The sequence below is a fragment of the Erinaceus europaeus genome, unplaced genomic scaffold (assembly GCF_950295315.1).
Source record: "Erinaceus europaeus unplaced genomic scaffold, mEriEur2.1 scaffold_1059, whole genome shotgun sequence".
Taxonomy (NCBI): domain Eukaryota; kingdom Metazoa; phylum Chordata; class Mammalia; order Eulipotyphla; family Erinaceidae; genus Erinaceus; species Erinaceus europaeus.
This window is the reverse complement of record NW_026647635.1, coordinates 16,723-32,395: the sequence shown is the minus strand read 5'-3', so window position 1 is coordinate 32,395 and position 15,673 is coordinate 16,723. Positions and strand designations below refer to the sequence as shown.

General features: G+C 56.0%; 1 protein-coding gene across 1 annotated transcript in view; it reads left to right on the top strand.

Moving 5' to 3' along the window:
• Positions 1–949: 949 nt before the first annotated feature.
• The window catches only part of LOC103126365 (multiple epidermal growth factor-like domains protein 11), a gene marked incomplete at both ends in the record, with an annotated part of 31,190 nt that continues 16,466 nt past the window's right edge, over positions 950–15,673 (top strand). Inside the window, 3 exons of the mRNA XM_060184196.1 lie at positions 950–1,196; positions 3,098–3,218; positions 12,853–12,989. Coding sequence (XP_060040179.1) covers positions 950–1,196; positions 3,098–3,218; positions 12,853–12,989 — 505 coding nt within the window. The remainder of the gene's footprint in view (positions 1,197–3,097; positions 3,219–12,852; positions 12,990–15,673) is intronic.

The window sequence follows — 15,673 nt, the reverse complement described above, 5'->3', positions numbered from 1 at the left end:
ACAAAACGGTCAGGAAGTGATGAGATCAGGCATGTTTGAGGCCCTGGTTCTGCAAAAAGAGAGACAAGAAAAGGGGGTCAGAAAGGCAGGAGGAGCCACAGGGAATACAGGGCATCGGAGCCCAAAGCAGGGGCTGCGGGAGGAGACGGGGCCTAGGCCCGAGGAGAGCTCAGCCCATGCGGTGGGGAGGGCACAGGCGGGCGTCACCATCACCCACCTGGAGGAGAGGACAGGAGGTGCTGGCAGGGCTGGGCAGGGAGCGCAGTGTTGGGGCACGGGACTTGCATGTGAAAGGTCCCGGGTTCGAGCCCCCGGCCCCCACCAGTGGCCCAAGTGGACGCTTTTCAAGAGAAAAGAGAGAAAGAAGATAGAGGAGCCACACGTGTCAGTCTGCCCCCCCCCCCCCCGCCCAGGTGGCCCCTGGTGGGGACAGAGCACTCCTTCCTTCTCCCTCCCTCCCTCTCCCTCCCTCCCTCTCTCTCCTTCTCCCTCCCTCCCTCTCCCTCCCTCCCTCTCTCTCCTTCTCCCTCCCTCCCTCTCCCTCCCTCCCTCTCTCTCCTTCTCCCTCCCTCCCTCTCCCTCCCTCCCTCTCTCTCCTTCTCCCTCCCTCCCTCCCTTTCTCTCCCTCCTTCTCCCTCCCTCCCTCTCTCTCCCCTCCCTCTCTCTCCTTCTCCCTCCCTCCCTCTCTCCCTCCCTCTCTCTCCCTCCCTCTCTCCTTCTCCCTCCCTCCCTCTCTCTCCCTCCCTCTCTCTCCCTCCTCTCTCTGCTTCCCTCTCCCCCTCCCTCCCTCCCTCTCTCCCTCCCTCTCTCTCCCTCTCCTTCCCTCTCTCCCTCCCTCTCTCTATCCCTCTCTCCCTCTCTCTCTCCCTCTCTCCCTTCCTTCTCCCCTCTCCTCCTTCTCCCCTCTCCCCTCTGTCCCCGCCCTGACACCCCTGCCCCCGTCTTGCAGGCTGTGACAGCGACCACTGGGGGTCCCACTGCAGCAACCGCTGTCAGTGCCAGAACGGGGCGCTGTGCAACCCCATCACGGGGGCCTGCGTGTGCGCCCCCGGCTTCCGCGGCTGGCGCTGCGAGGACCCGTGCCCGCCGGGGACGCATGGCCACGGCTGCCAGCTGCTGTGCCAGTGCCGCCACGGAGCCGCCTGTGACCCCCGCACCGGGGAGTGCCGCTGTGCGCCCGGCTACACTGGCGTCTAGTGAGTTCTGGCCCTGGGGCTGGGGCTGCGGCAGGAGGGGGGACCCCCGGCCTCCATGCAGACCCCAGGCCTGAGGGCCCTGCCTCTGGGAGAGGGTCCCCACTTCCCTCTGACTGGGCCCAGAATTCACAGCTCGCCCGGAGCCCCTGGAGACGGGGTGGGGTGGGGGGTGTCCGTCCGTCCGTCCTAGATCTGGGGAGCTGGCTGAAGCTTCTGCTCCTACCCTCTGCAGACACCGTCATCCCCCCAAATGGCCCCTGACTCAGGAAAGGCCACATGGATGGATGGATGGATGGATGGATGGGTGGATGAATGGATGGATAGTGGATGGATGGTGGATGGATGGATAAATGGGTAGGTGGATGGATGGGTAGATGGATGGATGGATGGATGGATGGGTAGTGGGTGGATGGATGGATGGATAGTGGATGGATGGATGGATGGATGGATGGATAAATGGGTAGGTGGATGGATGGGTAGATGGATGGATGGATGGATGGATGGATGGATGGATGGATGGATAAATGGGTAGGTGGATGGATGGATGGGTAAGTGGGTGGGTGGATGGATGGGTAAGTGAGTAGGTGATGGATGGATGCATGGATAAATGGGTGGATAGATGGATGGATGGATGATTAGATGGGTGGATGGATGGATGGATTGATGGATGGATGGATGGATGGATAAGTGGGTGGATAGGTGGGTGGATGGATAGATGGGTGAGTAGGTGGATGGGTGGATGGATGGATGGATGGATGGATGGTGGATGGATGGATGGATAAGTGGGTGGATGGGTGGGTAGATGGATAGATGGGTGAGTAGGTGGATGGGTGGATGGATGGATAGGTGGATGGATGGATGGATAAGTGGGTGAATGGGTGGGTGGATGGATAGATGGGTGAGTAGGTGGATGGGTGGATGGATGGATGGATGGATGGATGGATGGTGGATGGATGGATGGATGGATGGATAAGTGGGTGGATGGGTGGGTGGATGGATAGATGGGTGAGTAGGTGGATGGGTGGATGGATGGATAGGTGGATGGATGGATGGATAAGTGGGTGAATGGGTGGGTGGATGGATAGATGGGTGAGTAGGTGGATGGGTGGATGGATGGATGGATGGATGGATGGATGGATGGATGGATGGTGGATGGATGGATGGATAAGTGGGTGGATGGGTGGGTGGATGGATAGATGGGTGAGTAGGTGGATGGGTGGATGGATGGATGGATGGATGGATGGTGGATGGATGGATGGATGGATAAGTGGGTGGATGGGTAGGTGGATGAGGGCTTTGAGGCTGACTTGGGCCCTCCAGGTAGAGCGACATTCTCGCCTGTGCCTGACCCTGTCTGTCAGTCCTGGAGTCTCAGTCAGATCCAGCCAGAGGTCAAGGTCGTAGGACTGAGCTCCACGGTCAAGATCTCTGCCCCAGGCCCTGCTGAGCCCATGGCTCACACAGGAGCCTCTTACAGCAGCACAGAGCTTTCCCGTCTGGAAAGGGGGCCCAGGGGTCACGCTCCAAAGACCCCGACCCCCACCCCCTAAGGCTGTCACCAAGCCTGGGCTCAGAGCCTTCGGAACAGACGGGACCAGTCCTGCCCTCTGCTGAGACCAGCTCCATCTCCAGGGCCCGTGTCAAAGGTCTCCCCTTTGGGGAGCCTTCCTTCACCTCCCCCCTACCCAGAAACACACCAGAGCACTTAACTCACCTGCCAGTACCCACAGCATCAGGAGCAGACTGGGGAGCTCTGTTGCCCCCTCCTGGCAGGGCTCAGAACTTCACCTCAGCAGACAGTTACCTGGGGAGGTGGGGCCCTGGGGATCTGGGGAGGGGCCGCTGGGGGGCATCACCTGCCCGGAAGGTGCCGCCACTGACATGTCCACTTCGCCCCGCAGCTGCGAGGAGCTGTGCCCGCCCGGGAGCCATGGGGCCCACTGTGAGCTGCGCTGCCCCTGTCAGAACGGAGGGACCTGCCACCACATCACCGGGGAATGCACCTGCCCCCCGGGCTGGACGGTAGGTGGACCTGCAGGGGGGTGGGCGGGGAGAGCTTCCCCTGGTGCTGTGGTACTCCCACGTGGCGCTGGGGTTCCAGCCCCAGCTGCGTGTCTTTCCGGTGAGCTGTCTCTCCCGTGAGCTGTCTCTCCGGCCTGAGCATCTATTTTTTAATAAGCTCCCCTGTGATCCTGAAGCAGGCGGCGAGGTTACACTGGGAAGCCATTAAGATCAGTGGATTTCATTCTCTGCTGCTCAGAACCCTGGGGGCAGGGATAAGCGTGCAGTGTGGAGCCTGATAACTGGGGCTCTGGCTGCCCCCCACCTCCACTACGTACCGAGGGTCTGCTGAGCGTCTGGCGGTTTCGTCCATAACGTCTGTTCTCGTGTGAGGAGGCCCAGAGAGGTTGAGTGCCCTGCCCAGGGCCACACAGCTGCTGGGGAGAGAGAGGGAGTTGGGGAGCCTGTCTGTCTGTGTGTCTGTATGTCTGTCTGTCTCTTCTGGGGGAGACCCTGAGGCTGTGGCATCTCTCTGTCTCTGGCAATGTCCACTCTCCCCCAAGCAGCTTCCAGATCTCGTCTGGGGAGGCCCAGAGGGGGACAGCAAGGTCACCGGAGCAGGTGGTAGGGGGCAGGGGCACAGGCAGGCCCCGACTTGTGCTGTGCCTGGGGGCGACTTCCAGGGAGGGGGAGGCCATGCGCAGGAGGGAGGGACCCAGCATGGAAACAGGCTGGTTCTCCCAGACCCCTCACGGGAGCCTGTGGGCCAGGGCGCAGACAACCACACTTCTATTTCTGACACAGCATGTAACTTGCAGATGGATGTGAATTATTAATCTCCGTGTACACAGAGGCAGCAGCTCAGACCCAGGTCTCTCCTGGGGGTGGGGGCTGTGGCCACGAACGGCTCTGGTGGGGGGGGATGGGGAGGACAAGGGACCAGGAAATGGCTCAGTGGGCAAGATGCATGTCTTACCAGGTGCAAGCCCTGGGTTCCAGCCCCAGCACCACATGGAGCACCAGGCACAGCACCCAGGGAGCCCATGGAGGGTGGGCAGGGCTGTGGGGTGTCTCCTCTCTCAGCACCCTGCACAGCACCCAGGGAGCCCATGGAGGGTGGTCAGGGCTGTGGAGTCTCTCCTCTCTCAGCACCAGGCACAGCACCCAGGGAGCCCATGGAGGGTGGGCAGGGCTGTGGGGTGTCTCCTCTCTCAGCACCCTGCACAGCACCCAGGGAGCCCCATGGAGGGTGGGCAGGGATGTGGGGTCTCTCCTCTCTCAGCACCAGGCACAGCACCCAGGGAGCCCATGGAGGGTGGGCAGGGCTGTGGGGTCTCTCCTCTCTCAGCACCCTGCACAGCACCCAGGGAGCCCATGGAAGGTGGGCAGGGCTGTGGGGTCTCTCCTCTCTCAGCACCAGGCACAGCACCCAGGGAGCCCATGGAGGGTGAGCAGGACTGTGGGGTCTCTCCTCTCTCAGCACCAGGCACAGCACCCAGGGAGCCCATGGAGGGTGGGCAGGGCTGTGGGGTGTCTCCTCTCTCAGCACCAGGCACAGCACCCAGGGAGCCCCATGGAAGGTGGGCAGGGCTGTGGGGTGTCTCCTCTCTCAGCACCCAGCACAGCACCCAGGGAGCCCCATGGAGGGTGGGCAGAGCTGTGGGGTGTCTCCTCTCTCAGCACCCAGCACAGCACCTAGGGAGCCCATGGAGGGTGAGCAGGGCTGTGGGGTCTCTCTTCTCTCAGCACCAGGCACAGCACCCAGGGAGCCCCATGGAGGGTGGGCAGGGCTGTGGGGTGTCTCCTCTCTCAGCACCCTGCACAGCACCCAGGGAGCCCATGGAGGGTGGGCAGGGCTGTGGGGTCTCTCCTCTCTCAGCACCCTGCACAGCACCCAGGGAACCCATGGAGGGTGGGCAGGGCTGTGGGGTCTCTCCTCTCTCAGCACCCTGCACAGCACCCAGGGAGCCCATGGAGGGTGGGCAGGGCTGTGGGGTCTCTCCTCTCTCAGCACCCTGCACAGCACCCAGGGAGCCCCATGGAGGGTGGGCAGGGCTGTGGGGTCTCTCTTCTCTCAGCACCCTGCACAGCACCCAGGGAGCCCATGGAGCGTGGGCAGGGCTGTGGGGTGTCTCCTCTCTCAGCACCAGGCACAGCATCCAGGGAGCCCATGGAGGGTGGGCAGGACTGTGGGGTCTCTCCTCTCTCAGCACCAGGCACAGCACCCAGGGAGCCCCATGGAGGGTGGGCAGGGCTGTGGGGTGTCTCCTCTCTCAGCACCAGGCACAGCACCCAGGGAGCCCCATGGAAGGTGGCCAGGGCTGTGGGGTGTCTCCTCTCTCAGCACCCTGCACAGCACCCAGGGAGCCCCAAGGAGGGTGGGCAGGGCTGTGGGGTCTCTCCTCTCTCAGCACCCTGCACAGCACCCAGGGAACCCATGGAGGGTGGGCAGGGCTGTGGGGGTCTCTCCTCTCTCAGTACCAGGCACAGCACCCAGGGAGCCCCATGGAGGGTGGGCAGGGCTGTGGGGTCTCTCCTCTCTCAGCACCAGGCACAGCACCCAGGGAGCCCCATGGAGGGTGGGCAGGGCTGTGGGGTGTCTCCTCAGCACCAGGCACAGCACCCAGGGAGCCCCATGGAAGGTGGGCAGGGCTGTGGGGTATCTCCTCTCTTAGCACCCTGCACAGCACCCAGGGAGCCCCATGGAGGGTGGGCAGGGCTGTTGGGTGTCTCCTCTCTCAGCACCAGGCACAGCACCCAGGGAGCCCCATGGAGGGTGGGCAGGGCTGTGGGGTCTCTCCTCTCTCAGCACCCTGCACAGCACCCAGGGAGCCCCATGGAGGGTGGGCAGGGTTGTGGGGTCTCTCCTCTCTCTGCACCAGGCACAGCACCCAGGGAGCCCATGGAGGGTGGGCAGGGCTGTGGTGTCTCCTCTCTCAGCACCCTGCACAGCACCCAGGGAGCCCATGGAGGGTGGGCAGGGCTGTGGGGTCTCTCCTCTCTCAGCACCAGGCACAGCACCCAGGGGGTCCATGGAGGGTCGGCAGGACTGTGGGGTCTCTCCTCTCTCGGCACCCTGCACAGCACCCAGGGAGCCCATGGAGGGTGGGCAGGGCTGTGGGGTCTCTCCTCTCTCAGCACCAGGCACAGCATCCAGGGAGCCCATGGAGGGTGGGCAGGACTGTGGGGTCTCTCCTCTCTCAGCACCAGGCACAGCACCCAGGGAGCCCCATGGAGGGTGGGCAGGGCTGTGGGGTGTCTCCTCTCTCAGCACCAGGCACAGCACCCAGGGAGCCCCATGGAAGGTGGGCAGGGCTGTGGGGTATCTCCTCTCTTAGCACCCTGCACAGCACCCAGGGAGCCCCATGGAGGGTGGGCAGGGCTGTGGGGTGTCTCCTCTCTCAGCACCAGGCACAGCACCCAGGGAGCCCCATGGAAGGTGGGCAGGGCTGTGGGGTATCTCCTCTCTTAGCACCCTGCACAGCACCCAGGGAGCCCCATGGAGGGTGGGCAGGGCTGTGGGGTGTCTCCTCTCTCAGCACCAGGCACAGCACCCAGGGAGCCCCATGGAGGGTGGACAGGGCTGTGGGGTCTCTCCTCTCTCAGCACCCTGCACAGCACCCAGGGAGCCCCATGGAGGGTGGGCAGGGTTGTGGGGTCTCTCCTCTCTCTGCACCAGGCACAGCACCCAGGGAGCCCATGGAGGGTGGGCAGGGCTGTGGGGTGTCTCCTCTCTCAGCACCAGGCACAGCACCCAGGGAGCCCATGGAGGGTGGGCAGGGCTGTGGGGTCTCTCCTCTCTCAGCACCAGGCACAGCACCCAGGGAGCCCATGGAGGGTGGGCAGGGCTGTGGGGTGTCTCCTCTCTCAGGACCAGGCACAGCACCCAGAGAACCCATGGAGGGTGGGCAGGGCTGTGGGGTCTCTCCTCTCTTCTCTCTAGAGACATAGAATGTTTTTTAATTAATTAATTTTTATTAGTGGATAGAGACAGAGAGAAATTGAGAGTAAGAGGAGATAGGGAGACAGACACCTGCAGCCCTGTTTCACCACTTGTGAAGCTTTCCCCCTGCAGGTGGGGACCAGGGGCTCGAACCCACATCCTTGCACACTGTAATGTGTGCGCTTAACCAGGTATGCCACCACCTGGCCCCTGTATAGAATGTTTTTAATGGTCCACTCAGCAGCATCACTTGGGGCCAAGGCCCTGGGTTCACTCCCCAGCACATAACAGAAATGCTTCTGTCTTGCTCCCTCAGGCAGCCATCAGGGCTTCCAGCTCTCAGCTGCAGCCCCGCCCAACAGCAGACAGAGGCAGCACCAGAGCCCTGCCCTCCAGCCCCGGGCCCCCAGGCCCCAAGAGCCCAGCTCTCCTCCCCCAGGCCCTCGCAGCCTCCCCCCGAGCACGGATGGATGGTGTCTCACCCTCAACCAGCTCAGGCATTGCTGGGTTTTCTCAGAAGGAGAGTTCTGTGCACCAAACGTGGAGAGAAAGAGAATCTGTGTGCTGGGAGGGAGGGGAGGAGGGAGGAAGGACTGGTGGGTAGATGGATGGATAGATGGATGATGGATGGATGGATGGATGGATGGATGGATGGATGGATGGATGGTTGGATGGATAATGGATGGATAATGGATGGTGTTGGGTAGTTGCCACCTCCCCCTGGCTTCTGCTTAACCATATGCCTATATAGGGATTTTACTGATCCAAAGCTTTGGTCTATTTACATAAATCACTTTTACATAAAGCACTCCAGGGCATTGGTGGTTCTATGATAGGATTCTCTCCTGCTCCACCCCCTCCTTGTCACACACTGATCCCTTCTTTGTCACACTCTGATTTTCACCAGTCACTTTTCTCTCCACCCTCTCTATGTCACATCCTGTTTCCACCTTACTTGGCAAGTATATATAAAGACAGCATTGTGAATAGTACTGTACTTTACCTTGAGTTTAGCTTAGCTCGTCTTAGATTGTGCTGCGTCCTGCATGAATAAAGAGATACTGCCTACAGCTCAACTATGAGTCCCTGGTCGTCTGTTATCTGCCCGTGAAGCCAGCCCGGCGAAAACAACATAACCCATCGAAAACAACATATGGCGCCTGAACAGGGACTGAAATAAGCCCTGAAACATGGACCGGCATCAACGTGGGACCCTACCCACCCATCGTCCAGATAAGTAAACTTGGCTACCCATCCACCATGGGTTGCCTTTCTGCTTACGAAGAGGTTTGCCAAAGCCTCTACTGTTTCATTATGAGACAGTTTCTCTGTCTCTGGAACATTTTACTCTGGGCCACACTTCGGTTCCCTGACCGGGAACTTTGGTTTCTTATGACCGGGATCATAGAGCTTGGGAGATGCACGGAGATTTCTCCTTGGACTTTCTGGATTCCCTCTCCCATGTTTCCTGAGGAAAAGGACTACATTTTGCTCCAGGCCACAATTTGGTTCTTTATGACCGTGATCGTAGACCTTGGGACATGCATAGGGATTTCCCCTGGGACTTTCTGGACTTCTTCTCGCATGTTTCCCATGGAGAAGGACTATTCTAATTTGAAGAACATTCTCGAGTACCCTGGCAGTTCCCAAGTATGGAGACACGTGGTTAGTTCTACTCTCCTGATTGGATTCTTTCTTCGATGGGAAGACGCTTTTAAAAATGGGTGCCTGAAGCAATCCAGCAGGAACAGTCAGAAACACCCTAAATGGAATTTCGAGGAGCTTTTTGGACTAGGTCGCCCTCCGGGGATTCTTAATCCTACATGGTGAGATCTTGATAATCTGGTTCAAGTTGTGTTTCATAAGAGAATGATTTGAATGACTGAATTTTTGTTTGACATTGACTTAAAAAAAAAAATGCTGGACGCAGCCATGATTTCTAGAGACATCCAGAAACAATCCAAAAAATTGTTTTTTCCCTCCTTTGATTTCTCTTTTACATCTTGACATGAATCTGAAACGTTTAATCCTGAAAACTGTATGAGTTATGGGTGGGGCAGATAGTGCAATGATTATGTTAATTATTCTCATGCCTGAGGCTTTTAACCGTGGTTCTTCTGTTTACCTTTCCACATTTTATTGAGTTTAAACTGTTTAAACAACCTTAAAATCATACTAGAAAGGACTTCCAATTATAATGGAGTTATCAATTATAGTAAACTTCTAATCTGCTACAAGTTTTGTTCAACAAGTAAGTGAATTTCAGCTGTCAAAGTCTTCACATGAAAAAGCATCTACTCAAATGGAATTCCTGGAAATCCATTTGGATCCTGTTCTCTGACATCGCCCCCGGAAACCAATGATGAGACCTGGCACGACCTGAAGAAACAGATTCACAGACTCCAAAGATCACTCTACAGAAAAGCAGAATTCTGGTGGCCGACATTCCCCATCGAGACAGACGTGCAGCGTTTCATCCTCTGGCATTTTCTTCTGTGGTCAGCTACTTTGGACTGACACCTCCATCGGACTTACTGGTACACGCTGCTGTGTTTCTCAAAGACTAACTTCAGCCAGTTGCCTTGAGACTTTATAGACCATGTCCCCTCGCCTGCAGGCTCTGTCCCAGAGGCAGAAAACTCCCCCTCCTTATTAGATTATGCCCACAGAGGCATGAAGAGCCCCAAGAGGCAAGAGATGCCCACAGAGGCAGGAAACGCCCTTTGAGGCAAGAGATGCCCCCAGAGGCATGAAGCGTTCCCAGAGGCAAGAAATGCCCTTTCGCCTGCTAGGCCTTGCCCTTTGAGGCAAGAAAAGCTCCCCTTGGCATCACACTGGTTATTATTGCTGCTCTCCTATTTTGTTTTCCATGTCTTATGCCAGTTCTTTTGAAAACGCCTGTACGATATACGTTTCTGTTCACCCCACAATGGCCATTAGTTAAAAAGAAAGGGGGAGATGTTGGGTAGTTGCCACCTCCCCCTGGCTTCTGCTTAACCATATGCCTATATAGGGATTTTACTGATCCAAAGCTTTGGTCTATTTACATAAATCACTTTTACATAAAGCACTCCAGGGCATTGGTGGTTCTATGATAGGATTCTCTCCTGCTCCACCCCCTCCTTGTCACACACTGATCCCTTCTTTGTCACACTCTGATTTTCACCAGTCACTTTTCTCTCCACCCTCTCTATGTCACATCCTGTTTCCACCTTACTTGGCAAGTATATATAAAGACAGCATTGTGAATAGTACTGTACTTTACCTTGAGTTTAGCTTAGCTCGTCTTAGATTGTGCTGCGTCCTGCATGAATAAAGAGATACTGCCTACAGCTCAACTATGAGTCCCTGGTCGTCTGTTATCTGCCCGTGAAGCCAGCCCGGCGAAAACAACATAACCCATCGAAAACAACAGATGGATGGATGGATGGATGGATGGATGGATAATGGATGGATAATGGATGGATGGATGGATGGATGGATGGATGGATGGATGGATGGATATATGGATGAGTAACTGGGTAGGTGAATAAATTAATGAGTGGATGGATGGATGGATGGATGGATGGATGGATATGTGAGTGGGTAGGTAGGTACATGGATAAGTGAGTGGGCGGGTAGTGTGTGTGTTCATATGTGGTTGTGTGTGTGTGTGTGTCTGTGTGTGTGTGTGTGTCTGTGTCTGTGTCTGTGTCTGTGAGTGAGTTGTGAGCACAGACCCCAGGGTGGCTCACAGGGATTGTCAGGGTTACGTGTTGTCTGATCCCGGGTCCACAGAGACCCAGCCCCACCACTAGCCTCTACCCCCAGCATCCTTAGACCTCGAGGGGTGCCGGGAAGAAGGCAGACCTGCCACCTGGGGCTCCTCCCAGAGGAAGAGGCCCCTCCAAGTGACTCTCCTCTGCTCCCACATCTCACCGGCTTCAGCAGCTGCCCCAACCCTGCCTGCCCCCCCCACCTGTAGTGCCTGACGGGGGCGAGCCCCCTGCTGACAGCCCCCCACCCTGTCACTCACGACCGGTGGACACGAGTGACTGCAGGAGCGCTGGGTTCTGGCGGGGTTTCCTGACTCACCGTGCGTCCTTGGTCACAGCAATTACTGGAGCTTGGTAATTGTGTGTTGAACGAATTGATTCGTTAATTGAGGGAGAATCCTTCATCTCTGAGAGAGAGAGTCATCAGACGGTGTGGGAGCAGACGGGGGAGTGGGAGGAAACAGAAGCACCTTCAGATTCCTGTGTGAGAAAGGCCTGAGAGTCAGACATAGCTGATCGTATTGGCCACGGGCTTCTGCTTGACAGGAGAGACCAGAGCATTGCTCTGACCACATGCAATGCCAGGGCTCAAGTCTCGGACCTCAGGTTTGCAAAACATTTGCTCTACTCACTGAGCCACCTCCTCAGCCATCGTGGGTCTAATTGTTAACCCCACAAGGTTAATACTGGGGAGGGGAGAGGCTCTGAGAATCCATGGGGTGGGGGGGGGGTGGAATGACTTAAAAGACCAGATGGTGGTGCATGGGCCCAGGCGGTGGTGCACCTGGTTGAGTGCGCAAGGCCCCGGGTTCAAGCCCCCGGTCCCCACCTGCAGGGGGAAAGCTTCTTGGGTGGTGAAGCAGGGCTGCAGGTGTCTCTCTGTCTCTCTCCCTCTCTATCTTCTCTCCTCTCTCAATTTCTCTGTCTCTATGCAATAAGTAAATAAAAGTCAAAGAAACAAACAGGAGAAGAGCAGACTGGCCTCAGTCTGCCATCTGTGAAATGGGTCACTGAGCCCTGAAGTCCACTTTTAAAGGCACTTTCAGTATTTCTTTTTTCTTATCAGTGATTTAATATTGACTTATAAAATTATAAGATAACAGGGGTAAAATTCCACACTTTTCCCACCACCTGAGTTCCGTGTCCCCACTCCCTCCATTGGAAACTGCAGTGATTCTCCAAGGCCACAGATGTGGACTGACTGTTATTTCTCTTTTTAAATTGTTTTATTGTCTTTATTTAATGGATAGAGACCATCAGAAATCAAGAGGGAAGGGGGGGATAGAGAGACAGAGAGACACCTGCAGCCCTGCTTCACCACTCGTGAAGCTTTCCCCCTGCAGGTGGGGACCAGGGGCTCGAACCTGGGTCCTTGTGCGCTGTAACACACGTGCTCAGCCAGGCGCGCTGCCACCCGGCCCCTGGCTGACTATTATTTCTTTATTTATCTATTATCTACCCATATTTCCTATGATTCCACCTTCTCTCTTCCTTTCTAAGTCACCTCTGTGCCTATTGCTACTTCTGAATGTCCCTCCTTTTTCCCTCTTCTCTCTCTGGGTCCTGATGGAGTTGGGGGTCATCCTCCCCTGACATTTCTCCCCCTCTGGGAGCACGGACCCAAATTCTTGATGGGGAGCAGAAGGTGGGAGTTCCGGCTTCTGTCATGGCTTCTCCGCTGGACGTGGGTGTTGGCAGGTGGACCCACACCCCCAGCCTGTGTCTGTCTGTCCCTAGTGGGGCAGGGCTCTGGGGAGGGGGGGCTCCAGGACACATGGGGAAGGCGTCTGCCCAGGGGCGTCAGGCTGGTGTCATGGCAGCATCTGCGAGTTGGTGGCTATGGTGTCCACTTTTTAAGAGACTGGGGTGGTCCTCAGGGATCCTAGCAGCTAGAAGGTTGGGGACTCAGTGCTGCCTCCCTCAAGTTCCCTCCTTCCCACCCCTTTCTCTGTTCCAGGGAGCTGTGTGTGCCCAGCCCTGCCCAGCGGGGACCTTTGGCCAAAACTGCAGACGGGACTGTGCCTGCCACCACGGAGGACAGTGTGACCACGTGACCGGGCAGTGCCACTGCTCAGCTGGGTACATGGGGGACAGGTGAGAATGGCCTCGGCTGTTGCTCGAGTCCACTGCCAGCTAGTGGGGATGCTGCCTCCTCCTGCCAGCCCTCCTGGCCTGCCCCCAAAGGCAAGCTTTGTCCCCAGCTAGGACACACCTCTTCCCCAGCTGGGCAGCCTTGATCTTGCACTGACTCACCTGGGGGTTGAGTTGAGCAACTGTTACCCACCCTACTTCCTGCACCCCCAAAACTGCCGTGTCAGCTCACCCAGCCCAGATGAATTCCTCTGGAAGCAAATATTTTCTTCAGTTTTTAAATTTGTGACGAATAGTGAGTGACACGCTTATAAGATTACAAAGTTTAGCGCCACACCACACCCACCACCAGAGCTCTTGTCCCCACCCCCCACTTCCCAGAGAGAACCACCAGAGTCCTCACAAGTCTTAGAAACAATTCTCTCGCCTCTTGCTTTTTGTCTTGCTTTTCAAGTTCATATGAATCAGATCACTAGATTCTAGATTCCACAGATGAATAAAACCATCTGGGAGCTGTCTTTCATCTCTTTACTTATTTCACTAAGCATCATCACCTCAGTTCCATCCATTTTGTCCCAAAGGACACAATATCATCTTTTTGATGGCAGAGTAGTATTTCATGGAGTCTATGTCCCCTAACTTCTTAATCCAATCATCTGTGGTTGGGCCTCTAGGCTGCTTCCACTCTGGCTGCTGTGAATAACGCAGCTATGAACATCGGGGTGCAATCGTCTCTTGGAATTAGTGTTTGAGTTTTCACTGGATAAATGCCTGAGTGGATTGCTACCAGCCTCAGAGTGGATTGTTATTTCCAACCTGAGTTCCACCAAAAGGACTTTCTCTTTGCCGCGAGGGTCAGTCGTGATGAGGCTCCAGGCCTGCACAACCGACTGCTACGGGCAGCCTCGTTTTCCTTTAAAACAGAGGGAGAGACATGGACAGAAAGAGAGGCAGAGAGAGGAGAGACACCCTAGCACTGCTGCACTGCAGGTGGGGAGCAGGCCTAGAGCCTTGGGCTCTGTGACGCGTGCGCTCAACCAGGTGCGCCACCTCCCTGCCCCTCGGCTTTGCTTTTGTTTTGGGTTAGGACCAGAGCTGATACCAATTATCTGGCAGCCAAAGGTTCACACAATTAATTTCGCGCGTGCAGATCACCTGGGACGACTTCCCCAAGGCCTCCAGCTGCAGCTTCACTTTCATAGCACCTGAGGGTCATCGGTAATCACACTATAATCCCAGAGCCAAGGAGACAGCATAGTGGTTCTGCAAAAAGGCCTCCGTGCCCGAAGCCCCAAGGTTCTAGGTGCAGTCCCCAGCATCGCCCTAAACCAGAACTGAGCAGGCTTCTGGTTAAGAAAACAAAACAAAACAAAAGCCACTTAGAACCACAGTCGGGTGTTAAAAAGCAAAGCAGAAAGCTATTTTGTCTTCACAGAGAAACAAAATGTTGACAACCTGCCACCTAGGAAGTGTTAACTGATTGATTACCAGAGCCCTGCTCAGCTCTGGTTATGGTGGTGCGGGGGCTTGAACCTGGGACTTTGGAGCCCCAGGCATGAGAGTCTGTTTGCATCACCTTCATGCTGTCTACCCTCCACCTGGAGGTGTTGATTTAACACTGGTCTACAAGATCCCAAGGCAGGGGCCAGACACTGGTTCACCACTGCAAGGATCCAGGTTCAAGCCCCCAACCCCCACATGCAGGGAGGAAACTTCCAGAGTCACCGCTGCAGGCCCCTCCCCCTCTCCCTCCCCCTTCCACTCCCCCTCCCCCTCTCCCTCTCCTCCCTCTCCATTCCTCTCCTCCCTCTCCCTCTCCCTTCCTCTCCCTCTCCCTCCCCCTCTCCTCCCTCTCCCTCTCCCCCTCCCTCTCCCTCTCCCCCTTCCTCCCCCTCCCCCTCTCTCCTCTCTCCTCTCTCCTCTCTCCCTCTCTCTTCTCTCTCTCTCCCTCTCCCCCTCCCCCTCCCCTTCCTTCCCCCTCTCCCTCTCCCTCTCCCCCTCTTCCCCCCAATCTCTCTTCTATTTCCCACCTCTGCCAATTTTCTTTCTGTCCTAACAAATAAAGGAAGAAAAAAGGAAAAGATTGCCAGCAGGATAGGTGGATTCTTCACACAGGCACACAGCTACCCCCCAAAAAAGTAATGTGAGTTTTATCAACAAGATTATGGGCTGAGGAGATAGCATGATGGTTCTGCAAAAAGCCTTTCATGCCTGAGGCACCAAAGGTCCCAGGTTCAAGCCCCTGCACCACCATCAGCCAGAACTAAGCAGGACTCTGGTAATAAATAAACAAATAAATAAAATATTTTTAAAGTGTTTTAAGATAAAGAACATCTTTTCTAAATAAAATTTTAAAATAGAATTTGTACATGAATATATACAAATATACGGCATACTAAAATAATAATAGAATGTCCTGTATATCAGATAAATAATTTTTATTATTGATTTAATAATGATTAACAAGATTGTAAGATAACAGGGCTGTAATTCCACACAGTCCCCACCACCAGAGTTCCCTGTCCCCTCCCCTCCACTGGAAGATGCCCTATTCTTTCCTTTGGGAGTGTGGACCAACATTTTTTCTGGGGAGCAGAAGGCAGGAGGTCTGGCTTCTGTAATTGCTTAGAGAAATCATCTTGACTTCTCTTCCTAGTGGGGGTCTGTCATCTGAACCCCAGAGCTTT